This window comes from Perissodus microlepis, chromosome 7, assembly GCF_051167445.1.
Source record: "Perissodus microlepis isolate ML-2025 ecotype Zambia chromosome 7, ASM5116744v1, whole genome shotgun sequence".
Classification (NCBI taxonomy): domain Eukaryota; kingdom Metazoa; phylum Chordata; class Actinopteri; order Cichliformes; family Cichlidae; genus Perissodus; species Perissodus microlepis.
The window spans coordinates 36,331,889-36,346,681 of record NC_140467.1 but is presented as its reverse complement, the minus strand read 5'-3'; the positions used below and the strand labels follow the sequence as shown (position 1 = coordinate 36,346,681).

At 37.6% G+C, this 14,793-nt stretch overlaps 1 protein-coding gene across 3 annotated transcripts in view; it reads left to right on the top strand.

Annotated features, from left to right (window-relative positions):
- Window positions 1-14,793, top strand: part of cntfr (ciliary neurotrophic factor receptor) — a 212,754-nt gene that overhangs the window by 77,146 nt on the left and 120,815 nt on the right. For 2 of the 3 annotated variants that reach the window (XM_084934843.1, XM_084934844.1), the window contains exon 3: window positions 5,752-5,821. The exons of the other annotated variant lie outside the window; for it this stretch is intronic. In XM_084934843.1, coding sequence (XP_084790969.1) covers window positions 5,752-5,821 — 70 coding nt within the window. The remainder of the gene's footprint in view (window positions 1-5,751; window positions 5,822-14,793) is intronic. 3 annotated transcript variants of the gene reach the window in all.

The window sequence follows — 14,793 nt, the reverse complement described above, 5'->3', positions numbered from 1 at the left end:
TCCCACCCTGCCATACCCAGTGATTGTAGATAATCTGCAGCAACTCTGCATGATTGATGAGAGAATTAGTGTTGCCAAGCAAAGCAATGCATTATGGGAATGAAGAACTTGTATTACTGTATAGGGAGCAGGGAATTAAAAATTACAGTGGTGATGGTTATGTGTGATTTTGTGTTTGAGTGTAAGTGTGTGCCACTAATAGGTGATGTGCAAGAAATTCTATCTATCTATCTATCTATCTATCTATCTATCTATCTATCTATCTATCTATCTATCTATCTATCTATCTATCTATCTATCTATCTATCTATCTATCTATCTGAGAGCTCTGAAATTAGAAAAATAAGAATGAAAAACTACACACTGCAGTAATTTTTTTGTAAACAGAAAGACAGCATCAGGTGCTGCTATGCTTTTTCATTGGAGTTTCTTTTCCCTGCAGTGCACTAGTCACAAATTTGGGAGTAGAGAGGTTTGATCAACTAATTGTTGCTTAAAACAATTTGTTGACTTTTGTCACCCTTTGGAGAAAATTCCAATTAGCAACATAAACCCTGCTGCCCCAAAATTGATTCACATGCCATGTGGCTGCTTTTTTTTTAAAGGAACAGAAAATATATATTTATATATATTTTAATACATATTTTCCTTATTTTTGACCAGGAGAGATCATTCACAAACTTTATCTATGTCCCCTTGGAGGAAAAAAACTATAATAAAATAAAAACTCTGCTTTTCTATCATTGCTCCAAGGTAGGACAAATTATCAAAAGTAAGTCATATTATAAGTACATTAAATGGCAAATAGAGCAGGGGTTGTATTTCTGAAGAAAGGATTCTTTTAAAGTACAAGTGTACCTCCTGGATATGATGCCTTGCTTTAGAGTTTCAAGGTTTTACTTTATACGAATATCCAATTATCTGGAGATGTTCAACTTTCTCCTTGTCATTGTCAAATTCTCCTTCTGGATCTCCTGCCATCATTTACAATTTATTATGGTTGCATGTATCTTTTTAAATTGCTTGGATTTAAAGAGACTAGTACTCTTGCAGGCCTTATATTCTAGCTGCAAGAGAAGGGTGGTGTGACTGACTGTCTTGTACACTCTTTCTTCTATATTAGGCAGCCTTTCCTGTTTATCTGAGCAGCTTATTCCTCCAGATGGTGAGTTGTGTTACTGTGAGTTAGTATATAATGCCAGCAGGGAAGGTAAGGTATGATTTCATAGACATTTAACATGCTCTGTGGTGCCAGACACGCTGGTTTCAGCATCCGACCTTTAGCTAGGTCCCAGCCGGATAATGCGCCACTGTCTCAGCATCATATATTCTTTAACTGCCCGTAGATCCATAAATCTCAATGCACTACATACCCTGCAGGAATCACTGAATAAAGATGGGTAGCTATAACCATTTAAAGTTAAATCATTTGTTTTGGGTTTATGTTGTCAAGTGAATGGGCCTCATCTTCCCACATGGTGGATATCTCCCAAGAAGAACAAACTATTTACAGACAGCAGGGAACCGTCATCTTCTGTTAGGTTTCCTTATACGGTTGATAGCTTTACTCTTTTCCCTTGGTATAAAACAAAGGACTTATATGTTACTCAGGGGGATGCTGTTTTTTTCTTTTAATTTGATTCAGTTTTGTTGGATTGAACAGCAGACACATTTGCAATAAGGTATTTCTGACAGCTTGCTGACAGGAGGAATTTGGACACTTTATTTTTGAGAGACAAAAAACAATATAGCATCTATACTTCAGTCAGCGTTTGGTTTATTAAGTTTGAATTCAAATTAATGGGCATGGAGAAGCACACCTTACTGACTGAAGCTGCTGCTGTGAAGGGATCACAAAGTTCTAAGAGGACCATTTCAGTTACAAGACGCCTTATTGTAGCTTTTGGCCAGCCACAGTAGTTTGAATTCTGACATTTTTGGACCAGAGTAACAAAAATACTAATACTAATACTAATAATAATGTATGTGTATTTCTTTAACAGAAGGATGCCTTCTATCTCCACTTACACACAAACCTAGCCTGCCTAGTGTATTTCCCTCCTGGCTTTCCAATTTAAATGCAAATGTTCCCAAATCGGACTCCACAAAGGCGCAGAGGCAAAATCATTTGACGCAGATGAATTATATATTTTAATTAAGCAGCCAAAAGAATCACGCCTATTCAGCCCTTTCCCCTCCAATAAGAAATGAATAAATAAATATGGAATAAGAATGGAAAATGGAGGGTATAAATGGGTGAGTCAGGGTAGGTAGGAATGGAGAAATGAAGGCATGAGAGTTTGTACCGAGTTTGTGTGATTGCAGCTCTAACTGCCCATGGGTTGTCATTATGTGAACGATCTGAAGCTGTCAGATTTCAAAACTGTATTGTTTTCTGATAGACGGGCTAAATACCCCCACGGTTTCGAGCATAGACGCACATATTGGAGCATTTGAACCCACATAGTCTTAAATGCATGCAAACATCCAGGCACACAAACGTCATTTGGATTTTGATGAGCAAACCAGCACTTAGAAAATGAAGAGCAGAGATGGGGATTGTGATGATGTGACAGGGGATGCAATTTTAATTTCACCCCCTGTCATTCTCCTCAATATCTGTTCAGATGAAATACATATGAGCTGCCAATCACTCATATATACTAACAGAAACTCCAGTGCAGGGGCACAAACACACAATCTCTCAATCATATCTTTGCATGCAAACTTTCAGTCACTATTTTAATCTTTGGCTGGCGCACACAAACACACACACACACACACACACACACGTACATAACCAAAAAACATAAATGCAAAGTCGATACTGTTAAGTAAAAAATTGTAGTGCAACGCAGCATTCAACAGGTGACTCAACAGAAGGTTGTTAAAATCTTAAAACCAAACATGCAGCCATCACAGATAAAATGAAAATAACTATACAGACTTTCTTCCATTTTTACTGTACCATTTAAACAGTCTCAGCTCAGCTGTGTAAAGACAAGAAAATCCCCCAAAATACGTAGTTGGAGCAATTAAAACTGGTATGATGATGGCTAAATAGCAAACTGAGTGTGCATTGTTTGCATTTTTGCCACAGGGGTTGGTATACTCTTTGAGAGTTGTCCCATTAAAATTTTTTCACAATATAATATATTTCTATATAAAAGAACATCATTAAAAATTGCACCAAAGTAAAGGAAAAAATGCATTTTGAATTCCATGTATTTAAAGACATAAGTGGATTGATTTCCGTAAGTGGAAATCTGATATTTTCTTCAGGAAAAATCACATTTTGTCCTTTTTATTGTGATTTGTGTGAATAAAGGACAGCATTTTATATTATTCCCCTTAATTTCTCAGTAGTGCGGTCCCAAATACAGTTTTCTACCAGTCTTCACTAGTTATTGTGTTATTATGGATATTTGTTAGCAACGGATATGCTTGGGCTGTCTGGGCAATGGGAGTTGGGGGTGATGCGGGGCGTGGCAGCAGAATTTATAACTGCATCATTGGTTTTATCTTTCACACTGTGCATAGCCTCTGTCTGGGTAACAAACCACAAGAAGAACAACACCTGTGCAAACATCTAATTCGGAGCGCTAATACTTGCAGCTCTCTGCCAATCACAGAACAGTGTAGAAAAGAGTAAGATTTCTTCTTCCATAGCTATGCTACACAGCTATAGATTTGTCATTCACTCTTTTTCTTTTTTTTTTGTTCTAAAACATTATGAACAACAAGTACTTCTAGCCCCATGTCACTAAATTAACAACTGTCAGCTGAGCTGAAGCGTGATGATTACTTCTTTGGGACTGATGTCAGGCACCCAAGCTAACATGGTATACATTTTCATACAGAGAGGGAAAATAGCTACCTACTAAATTGAATGGTTGTCTTAATACTCAGTTATTTGTGTCCCAGCTTTAGTTTGGTCATTCATAAAAGAAAATAAAAAAACATCCCCTAGAGTTTTCAGTGTCTGATTGTTTTAGTGTGATTGTAAAAGCTTTTCCATGTTCTTGAGCATAACTCTGCAGTAGTTGCAGATGTATTTTCCCGTTTGTGAGATGCTTAAACATGGAGTAGTGGTGTTCATGTTCAACCCTAACAAAGAGAGACAAGACAAGTGAAGGGTATGATATAAGGAGGGAGAGGAAGAGATGCATACTGAAAAGAGAGAAGACCGAGTGATTTAGGAGAGGAAAAAAAGAGATTGAAGTAAAGAAGCAGAAAAGAGAATCAAGTAAAGGGAAGAAAGAAGAGCTGAAGCCAAACAAAGAGGAAGATGTAATGGGATATGACACAGGTTTTTAACAGCTGGAGTCTCGCATCAAAAGAACAAGGAAATTCACTTTCCTTTCTCTGCCTCTATTTGGAGTGCTCACTGTGTTCTTCTCATGCAGACACACACACCTTACTCACCACAGGTCTCAGCAGCAAGCGGACCCTTAGACAACCTCTGTCTGTATGAGAGCCAAGTATTTCTCCTCACATAACAGAGGAAAGGAGACAGAGAAACAGCCCAGGCACCGGAGAGTAGATGGAGAGTGAAGAGAGAGGCCACTTTTTAATGGGAGGATCTAGGTTCAAGCCCCATTGTTGGCAAGGCTCCACCAAGCTCAACTTTTCTTGTACAAGATTGTGCATTCATAGAAGCTGCTGCGGGGTAGCTCTGTTGTAGCTGACCCTGGCCTCTGACCTTGCAACTTTCTGCAGATGAGGGGGCACTAGCATCTCATCAGCGGACAAATGATCATATACTGGAACCTTCGCAAATAAGTTGTTAAAAACAAATGTAGACATTATAAAGGGGAGTCACTCATAGTACTTGTAGAACGACACCATGCATACCGTAACCCCTGAGTTGACCTAGCAGAAAGAAAAACCATACTTGAATCTGGCAACATGACTTATTGCCTGAGATCTACTCGATTGATCAAACCACTGTGGTTTGCAAAAAAGACCTTGCACAACTACCCCTAAAATCCTACATTGTTCTTTTTAGAGGAGCCCGCTACCTTAGCCAGCTGCTGTAAAATAACCATAACTCCCCTTTTATAACCACAATTTGTCATTTTTACAACGTTTTTGCAAGAATGAACGAAACTTATTTATTTTAAGAGAGCACTGAGACTGTTATTTTGGGAACAGAAAATGCATAAAACTTAAAGACCAAAGCATTGAAAGTATTAGAAAGCAAAAGATGTGTGCAACTTAAAACCTCTTTCATCTCACCTCACTTTCAACTGGTAAAACTAAAGTACGTAAGACGAAGGGGTGCCCGTGAATTATTGTTGTTTTAGACGAGAGCTGTGCATTTGTTTATGGTGTGCTATACCTTTAAGAGCTGCTGGTCATAGCCCATCCCAGAGAGGATGGACCCATTAGACTGATGAACACAACGAGAGACAGAAGGAGAGAGATGCACATGAAGAAAAAGAGAGTAAGGTTACACAGTGAAAATGATATCAGCAGATGAGAGGAGTAAAGAAAGGAAATAAAGGAGTGGGAAAGAAACAGGAGGACACGAAAAAAAAAAACCCCAAAACCACTTCAGCAACAGCAATACTGAAGGGAGATAGACACTGAGAGAGACAGAGAGAAGAGAGGAAGCAGCTATCTCTCCATCTCTTACATTGTAGGCGTCTATGGGTCTGTCAGTCAATCAGGACGACAGGCGGACACACTCACTAGCCGGCTCCTTGGCTCTTGCACGCACTGATAACTTTGCTGTGTATGTGTCTACAGATGGCAAACCTTGTGACATCGTTGTGCTGTGTAGTTCTGGCTGCAGTGGTGGTAGCCTATCCTCGCAATGGTGAGTATGCATTTCCTTTTCTTGATTTGCTCCTCCATTTCTGTTCTAAGGCCTGCTCTGCCTCTCCTTTATGCTCAGAAAGTTTGACAGTTTTTCTTCTTCTCCCTGTTAACTTTACTGTCTTCTACACCCTCGGCTCCCTGCATTGTTTCTATTTCTCTGCTCATGAAGTCGTTTTAAAGATTGCAGTATGTTTATGGATTTGAGCTGTGTGTCATTTGGCCACTCGGTCTGAGGTCAAAGGTGCAACAGTCTAAGACAAATGAACCTTTGAGAGAAAGCTTATCAAATCATCTTGTTACCCCATGCTATGTGGTGCTATGTGGTGCTAAGGCTTACTCAGAAACAAATGTTGGTTCAACAAAGTAGGTAGCCAGCTCAACTGATGATCATGAGCACTCGTGCACTGAAGTTGTGAGGGAGAAAGGGAAATTGGAAAGTAGATAATGCAGTGACTGCTCTTTTGAGACTTCACCCAAGATTCAGGACTGTAAATTAGACCATGTGTTTAAATGGGTGGGTGGGTGTGTGCATGCGCATGTTTGTGTGTGTGTGTTTAAAGGAAGTAAACGAGTCACTTCAATTCTAGAGAAGAGTGGCATTGCCTTATTAGCCAATGAGATTGGACTGTTTAACTCAGATGACCCAGAGTAAGAGTCTAAGGAAGTCAATGACGCACATCACTCTGTCACGAGGGTCTCTTATACACACACACATACACATACACACACACACACACAAGCAGAGCAGACATGGCAGATTTATATATAAATCTGCGAAGTAGAAAAATGGAAGCTTCTCAGGGTAAAATGAAGGAAGAAAAAAGTAAGAGGAAGACATCAAAACTACAGAAAGCAAACACAAGGAGACCTATGGAGAAAAATAAAAGTGAATGCTTGTTTTCTTGCTTATCTTCTTCACTTATATATGTTTTAAGGATGTTTTTCAGTGGAAAATGTGGCTGTATTTTAGAAATCATGCTTTTCCACTTAAATTTCTTGCGTTGTTCTAAAAAGTTGAACAAAAGTAAGACAAAGGCAGCAAGAAAAGTAATTACAGAATATGTGAAAACAAACGGCATACAGGAATAGCACACATGAAAAGAGGAAGAAATTAGTAACAAATAGTTCTGCCTGTGGGAGAAAAAAACTTCTGTACATTTGTGGGTGTATGTTAGCACTCTAGTGCTTGTGGATTTTCTGTTTTTTGTGCTCCATAGCTCGGCAATCTTATACTGTGTAACACACAAATGCCTATATGGTCTGTGTAAACGAATCACAACACATATCCGTAACAAAAGCAGTAGGATGATGAGTAGTATCAAAATTTGCACTCCACATTCCACATCTCAATACATGTCATACACACACACACACACACACACACACACACACACACACACACACACACACGTACACACACACAGAAACACATCTGGTTGTATTGCAAAGTGCCTTGTTGCTCTGACAAATTGCCAGAAAGTTTGACTGACAGGATTCCCTGGGGTATGCCTTTCTTGGCAGTGAGAGTGAAGCACATACGTGCACTGTGACACACACACACACACACACACACACACACACACACACACACATATATATATATATATATATATATATATATATATATATATATATATATATATATATATATATATATATATATATATATACGTAGTAATCCATTTGAGACTTCCTAATTAATGACAGCAGTGCATGCTGAACAAAGACAATAAGAAACAGTGGTAGAAAGCATCTACAGACTGAGTCAATCAAATAGTTATAAGCTTCACATTTACAGAAGTCGCTCTTGTCTGGAAGACAGGATAGAGGATGGCGCGCGATGAGACTAAGAGACAGATGAGGAGGGATGAAACAAACAAGAACTCTCTTGAGAAGTAAAGAGAGAAAATGGCCTTAAATGGAAGACTGCTGTAAGACTACTATATCTAACCCACAAAAAGAAAACACTTTGGGATTAATCAGCTCTCTCTAATATTAATTAGGGAAGCTGTTATTATCCTTTTGTGCCAAGTATGTGTTGGCTGTATTTTACGATTTTATTCAAATATTCATTAAAATATATTAAAAAAAGAGCAGAACATTGTGATCATTGTGATTATGAATTCAGCAATAATCAGCATAAGTGGTTACGATGGGACTAAAGAATATCTTGAGATATTTTAGAGCAGCTGGTGTTCTCAATCACGAACAAAGTGCACAAGGGAGAAATAAAAGAAATGCGTAAAATCTGTTTTACCTCCTATTTATACTGGAACAAAACGTATTCTTTTAATGAAATGTGCAATAAATCTATTTACTGCTATTTACTTAATAATCAAAAGAGAATGGCTGGTCATAGGGTGCATTATTTTTTTTTAGCAACAAGTCCTCACCTCAAGTAATTACAGCTGCTCTGATATGGAGGACAGTACATAAATTGGCCATTTAGCTATTTACTGAAAAAAGAAAACAACACTTGAAAGGAAACTCAGAAAATAGAAATGGTATTCTCCTAATAAAACAGGTTCTTACGTGGCACTTTTCTACTTTACTTGAACACTCAAAACATTCTATACAACATGCCTCATTCACCCATTTATACAAGCACTTTTTTCTACACTTAAGTGCTTTCTGTCTAACGTTCACACAAATTCACACTCCAGTGGACCCAAAGGACAGCAACTCGGGGTTCAGTAATTTACCCAGAGCATGCAGGCTGGAGCGGCCAGGGATGGAAACGCCAACCTTCCGACCTGCTCTACCTCCTGAGCTACATCCACACCAAAATATACAATGAACAGAATAAATGACCGAAAGGTCAGAGAAAGTTGTGTCAGTTAAGGTTCCTTGAATGTGATATTTGATTTTCTATTTGATTGCTTGTGAAAATGGACAAGGAGATGGATAGAGGGGGGACAGGAATGATAACGGATGGAGCCAAGAATATGTTTGGGGAAAAAGCATTAGAGAATACATTTCTACAAAGAGAAAGAGAGATATAAAATTATCATTATTGTATTTCCAGATTATTATATTTCAGTAGTGATACAGTCACTCACATTATATAAAAAAATGAATCCGCCTATATGATTGATCACGTATGAGTTCAAAAACCTCTTTCTAGCTCTGTTTTTTGTCTTTCGTTGTGTTCTCTCATTCCCTCTTCATCCTGTTCTCTGCGTCTTTCTCTCCGTCTTGTTTTATTCCTGAGATATACCAGAGAGTCCCTAGTCAAAGCAATACCATTACATTAATGGGGTGCCTCAAACAGTAAATACTGAGAACAAGCACAATGAGAATACAAATTAACTGCACAAGAACACTCAATGGAGAGCGGAAGGAGTAGAACAAAACAAGTGAAGAAAATTAAACATGGAGTGAGGAAAATGAGGCGTAATTGAGATCATTTTGAGATTGCATACATTTCAGCTGAATTTTCCTCTTATTTTTTTTTATGACAGAAATAGTGCAGCTACATCTGCTCCTCCACCTTATCTCTGTGTATGCGACTACTGTAGGAGAGAGAGAGTGAGAGTAAATGTGGTGACATCATGCTGTTGACTGAGAGGGCAAGTTATTTATGGGAGTCCATATCCTGATTGAGAGACGAACATTTCCACTCATAATCATCCCCTCCATCTCTCCCCCTCCCTCAGTGTCTTTATGTCTCTCTGTTTCCCCCTCCATCCTCCTCTCTCCCCAACTCAATACTTCATCCTCTTTCTCTAATTCAGTCTTCACATCATCCACACTTACCAGCCTTATGGTTTATTTTATTTTGTTTTTTTTTTATTTTGCCATCCTTCTCCTCCTGTTCAGTCCCTCTAATACTTTACATTATTCCATCCCTTTGCTCTAGATACTTTTTTGCTTTCACATCATTGCTTTCTCCACTAACTCCGTAATCCATCTGACAAGTGATCAACAGCAGATTTATCACCCGTGACATCATTTGCTGGTACACCACTGTCACTAAATGTTTTTGTGTGCTTCATCTCTGGCCTTTGCTGAGTCTCTGTACCTTACCCTCCACCTGACTGCTATGGATTGAAAAGAGAGAGAGGAAGATAGAGAGACTCGTGAAACAGAAAGTGGTACAACCGGGTGAAAGTAGGAGAGAGAGAAAAAGAGAGCAGGAAAGTAAGAGGTTAACTCCTGCACTAATTCCATGGTATTACAGCTGTCAAAGCTGTATCTATTTCTTGAGCTTTCGACACGCGCTGCCATGGCTTTCCAACATGCCTGGGCGTATACTTTGCTAAACTGCAGCCTTATTTATCCATACTCTTTTGAATACATCATGATAAATGCTGAAATTAAATCAATCCTGCCATTTTTTCACCATTTATCATGCAAGGCTGCCAAGTCTAATTTAATTCATGTGCAGATGCTCATCTAGATATACGTAATTAGCTTTAATAGCTGCAGCACTCCAAAAGCAAGATGTCAGACTGAAATACAGTATACATATACCTGGGTGCTTTTTAATGCTTGTATCTCCTACTAATCCAGTACAGTCTGTCTATATCACTGTGTATTTTCATAAATTAAGATCCAAACGGGTGATTAAAAGGACTTTTTTTTTTTTTTTTACCAAAGATTTTTATTTTTTTAACTCACTTGTAGTGCAAATGCTGCAGTTTTTGGTTGGGAATGTAGGATCTTCTGCAGGATGACTTCTTATTAAAATCTGACATGCAAACTAACTTTATTATAACTGATCATGTATATTTGCATAAAGCTCGACAAATGTGCTGTAAGACAAGTTGATTGAAATCACACAAACAAAAAAAGTCATAGGTTTTTAAGCCAAAGAAATGAGAGAGGTTTAAAACAAGTTCCATTCTAGTGAAAAGCTGTCATGGCAGCAGCAATGTTTTTGTTGGTAATTCTAAAAGTCTTGAGCACACGTTTAGAATTACCAGAGACAACTCATTTGGAGCAATTATTCATGGAATCTCGCTGCTTTCTAATGTGTTATCAGAGAAAATAGACAGCTGCTGTAAATTATAGGTGATGCTGGTGTAGTGTGTCTGCTTGCCTGGCTGTCTTGTATGTTTAAGCCATGTATGTGCAGAAGAAACCTCAAGTGCACTCATTATTGTGAGTAGCACTCAAAGTAATCAGTGTTCCTTATTTGGCACATTGCTTGTATTAAATTCAAGATGGAGCTCCACCAATTGATTGACTGACTGGATTGGCAAATGGATTACAGTCTGACTGACTGGCATACAGGTAAAGTGAAGTAGCCTAATTTGATCATGATTTTGAAACACAAAAACAAATGTTGCCAAAAGAATACATTGAAAACTAAAAGTAACATAAAAAAAGAAGAAAAGAAACTGGTCAATAGCTAAAACAGTCCTGAGATAAATGTAGTGAAATGTTTCTGTTTCACTGAAAATGTTTGGGTTAATACAACTTAAAGTAATGAAGTTGTTGATATGCTCTGTTATTCCCAACATGCTACTAGGTCATGTTTGAGACCAAAAGTTCTTAAATGAAACCACAAATGACTAAAATACATTTTAGCGATAATGGATCAAATGGGCTTGGTACTGATTTTCAGATGGCTACTCCTTTCTAAAGTATTTATCTATTTTTGATTAAATTGGTTTTGTATGAATTGGAACATCAAATATGACATGCAATTTTCAAATTTCAAATGATATGATATTATCTCTCTCTGACCTTGGATTAGACCTTTCAAGTAGCAGGGAATCCTGAACATATATTAAATTATCCCAATTTAGAATCACAGCAATTGCCTTAATAAAGTTTGAGGGGTTTGTTTTTATTATTTTAGTTGAGGTAGGATCTGTGTAGATTCACATCCAACTCCTGAAGAAAACAGGGCATTTCTTTCTCTAACAAATTACTTTGTTCTTGTAAAGTTATTCAATGATTTATATGTGTTAGGAGCTGAAATAAGGAAATATAGATATCTTGTCAGGCTAAAACTTGAAATAAATACTGGAAGACAACTACAATATAAAGAGAAACAAAATTATCAGTTTTCATTTAAATCTTTGTCATATCATAAGTTCCCTTCAGCCGGAAAATACAAAATGTGAGATAGGAAAAACAAATATCTGTAGAATCCATTAATGTTCACTACTAAATATTCTATAATTTGTCCACTATAGATTTTGGATTCCCGACTGCCTGATACAATCTGTCTGGTAATGGCCCATTTCCAACCAATCACTGTTTTATGCCAAGATATGGAATCTCAGAATCTCGCTATCTGAGTCAAAGTGTTTGTTTGTGTGCTATCGGACTTAGTGTGTGTCTATGTGTATTGTCCCATCTAACTCTTAACTCTTAACTCATTAATCTTTTAGCAGGCATTCCCAGTAAGCCTTTGATCAAAGCTTGACTGGGAATCCCAGTAAAGTCATCACTCTCTGATGGCTGCTTCCCAAAACTCTGAAGCAGTTGAATAACATAAACATTAAAATTTTATCTTTCCGTTTTCCACCCAAAATGTATAAATTAATTTGAAAACTAGATCTGTAGGCCTTAATGGAGCACAGTAGGGAAGCTCCTGAAAACTGACACTGACTGGCAGCAGTGCAGTTGAAGGTCCTAATGGTTCAAATAGTCATAAAATAAATATTGTATCGATGGTTTTCCATAAAACTTTGAGGTTTAGTCTATAATGCATTTTCATAATAATAAACCCATTTTAGAAAATATGTGGCTAACCACCATGTTTTTTGCCATATTTTTTGTTAATTCTCATAAACTTGTAGTAACATATTAACAAATTGTTAAAATATTAAACTATAAGTCTTAACAGATGTTGCTATATTACCCAGAAACCTCTTAAATTACAGTTGATAGAATGTAGAAGTAGAACCCCTAAATCTCAGTTGAGTCCTTCTGATATGGCCCTTTAGAAGTGAAAATAAACACTATATGTGAGAGCCGCACCAGAACTCAAATGAGCAACAAGTTTTCTTCACTGCATCTTCTCACGACCTTGCTTTATGTCTTTTTTTCTTTTACCTCTCCACCTCTCTTAGAATTACTTTCATTAACAACATTCAACATACAAAGACAACTTCCCTGATCTCTGACATTCAACTCCTGAAAGTGGAAGTTGCAGAGGTACTTTTTTCAGCCTTTTTCTCTCTCTTCATCTCTGCTTGTATTTCTCTGTTTCAAACACAGTCTCAAGATGAAAGTGGAGGAGAAAGCGCAGGTGAAGCTGCCCTTGAGCAGCATTATATTGCACTAGCCAGCATATACACTCATGCCAGGCCTTACCCAATTCTTTAAAGGAATAATATGAATATGCTGATGTGTGCGTTGGCTAATGTGAGTCATTAGCGGAAGTGCAGTCTAATGAGGCTTACAGCAGGTCACAGTTAACCAGCGTTTAATGACAAATAAATAGTGAATGGATTGATGTGATTGCTTTAGGGTCAGACAGCATTCAGCATTTTAGACTTATAACAGTATATTTCTGCTATTGAGCATCTATGGTATGTGCACACAGAGCTTCAGATATGCTAGTGTGTGAGTGTGTCTGTGTATGTGTGTGTTTCTACTTACTAAGAGACTAACTGCTGGTAATCCTATCCGGAAGTTTTCAGTTATTGCTTCACTGACCTGAAACCAAAATGTGAGTGAGAATGTGTGTGTATGTATATATGTGTGTGTGTTAACACACATTAGTCGTCTGGTGTGCAGGTGCTTCTCTGTATGTCCGTATTAATGTATATAACTGATTCAAAATACACTAAAGTGTGTTTGAATAAGTGCATGCTCTGCAGTGCTTGTGATTATGTGTCCGACAGTATAGACTGCAGTGTATGTGACCCTGTCTTGGCTGCGGTCACTATAAAGACTTGTATAATTTACCACTACCCTGCTGTGCAGTAAATGACCACCTGTGTCTGTGTGCAATCAAAAGATTAGGTCAGGAAAAGAAAGCAGAAGTAAAATTAGAGGTTGACTCAGGATTGAGTCTTTGGGAGGTTAGGAATTTTAAGTTTCAATTTATTGACTTTACTTAAGAGGATGTTGTGCAGCGGTCCCCAACCTTTTTTGCGCCACGGACCGGTTTATGCCCGACAATATTTTCACGGACCGGCCTTTAAGGTGTCGCAGATAAATACAACAAAATAAAACTAGTACCGGTACCGAAAAAAATAAGATTTATTCATAACACACGTGAAAAGACCCAGGAAAACCGAGTAAACGATAAAAACGATAACAAAATAACGCTGAAAACTGATAAAAACCCTGAAAACTATACATTTCACACCTGAGTCTCAACTCTCGCGGCCCGGTACCAAACGACTCACGGACCGGTACCGGTCCGAGGCCCGGGGGTTGGGGACCGCTGATGTAGTGGTTCTGACATACTGTGATGTGCACTGCTTCTAGAGTGTGCCATTTAATGTGCCATGCAAACAGAAACCTAAGCACTTTTGCTTTCCATACTGTATATCATGCCGTAAAAGGCCTCATGAATATACATAGTTGTACATTTTATTTATTTTTATTTATACTTAATTTATGGCATTCTTTTTCTTCCATAGTACAGTTCATCTTAAATGTAATTCAATAGCTCATTTCTTATTAAATGTAGAATGCTGCGTATCATCTAGAGTGTTTATTTTACAAATAGAAAAAAATGCAGCTTTCTTCTTTTCTATGCACTCTGCTTTATGACTCCAGTTCAATGTAATGTAAAAAGAAAAAAAAGACAGATAAAGGCATAAAAACATTATAATGTTTTTATGCCTTTATCTGTCTTTTTTTTCCACCTTATAAGGTGGACAATAGCTAGTTTTTCTTTTGCCGACAAAGTAAGAATAAAAGGTTCTACAATTGTGGCATTTGAAAGAGGACACTAACAGAATTGATTAAAAATAAAAGAGCTAGCTGTAATTTCAAAGAAATCAACTTAACAAATCAATTTATTTTAGTAATTAAAAGAAGCATTTCATTCGTAGA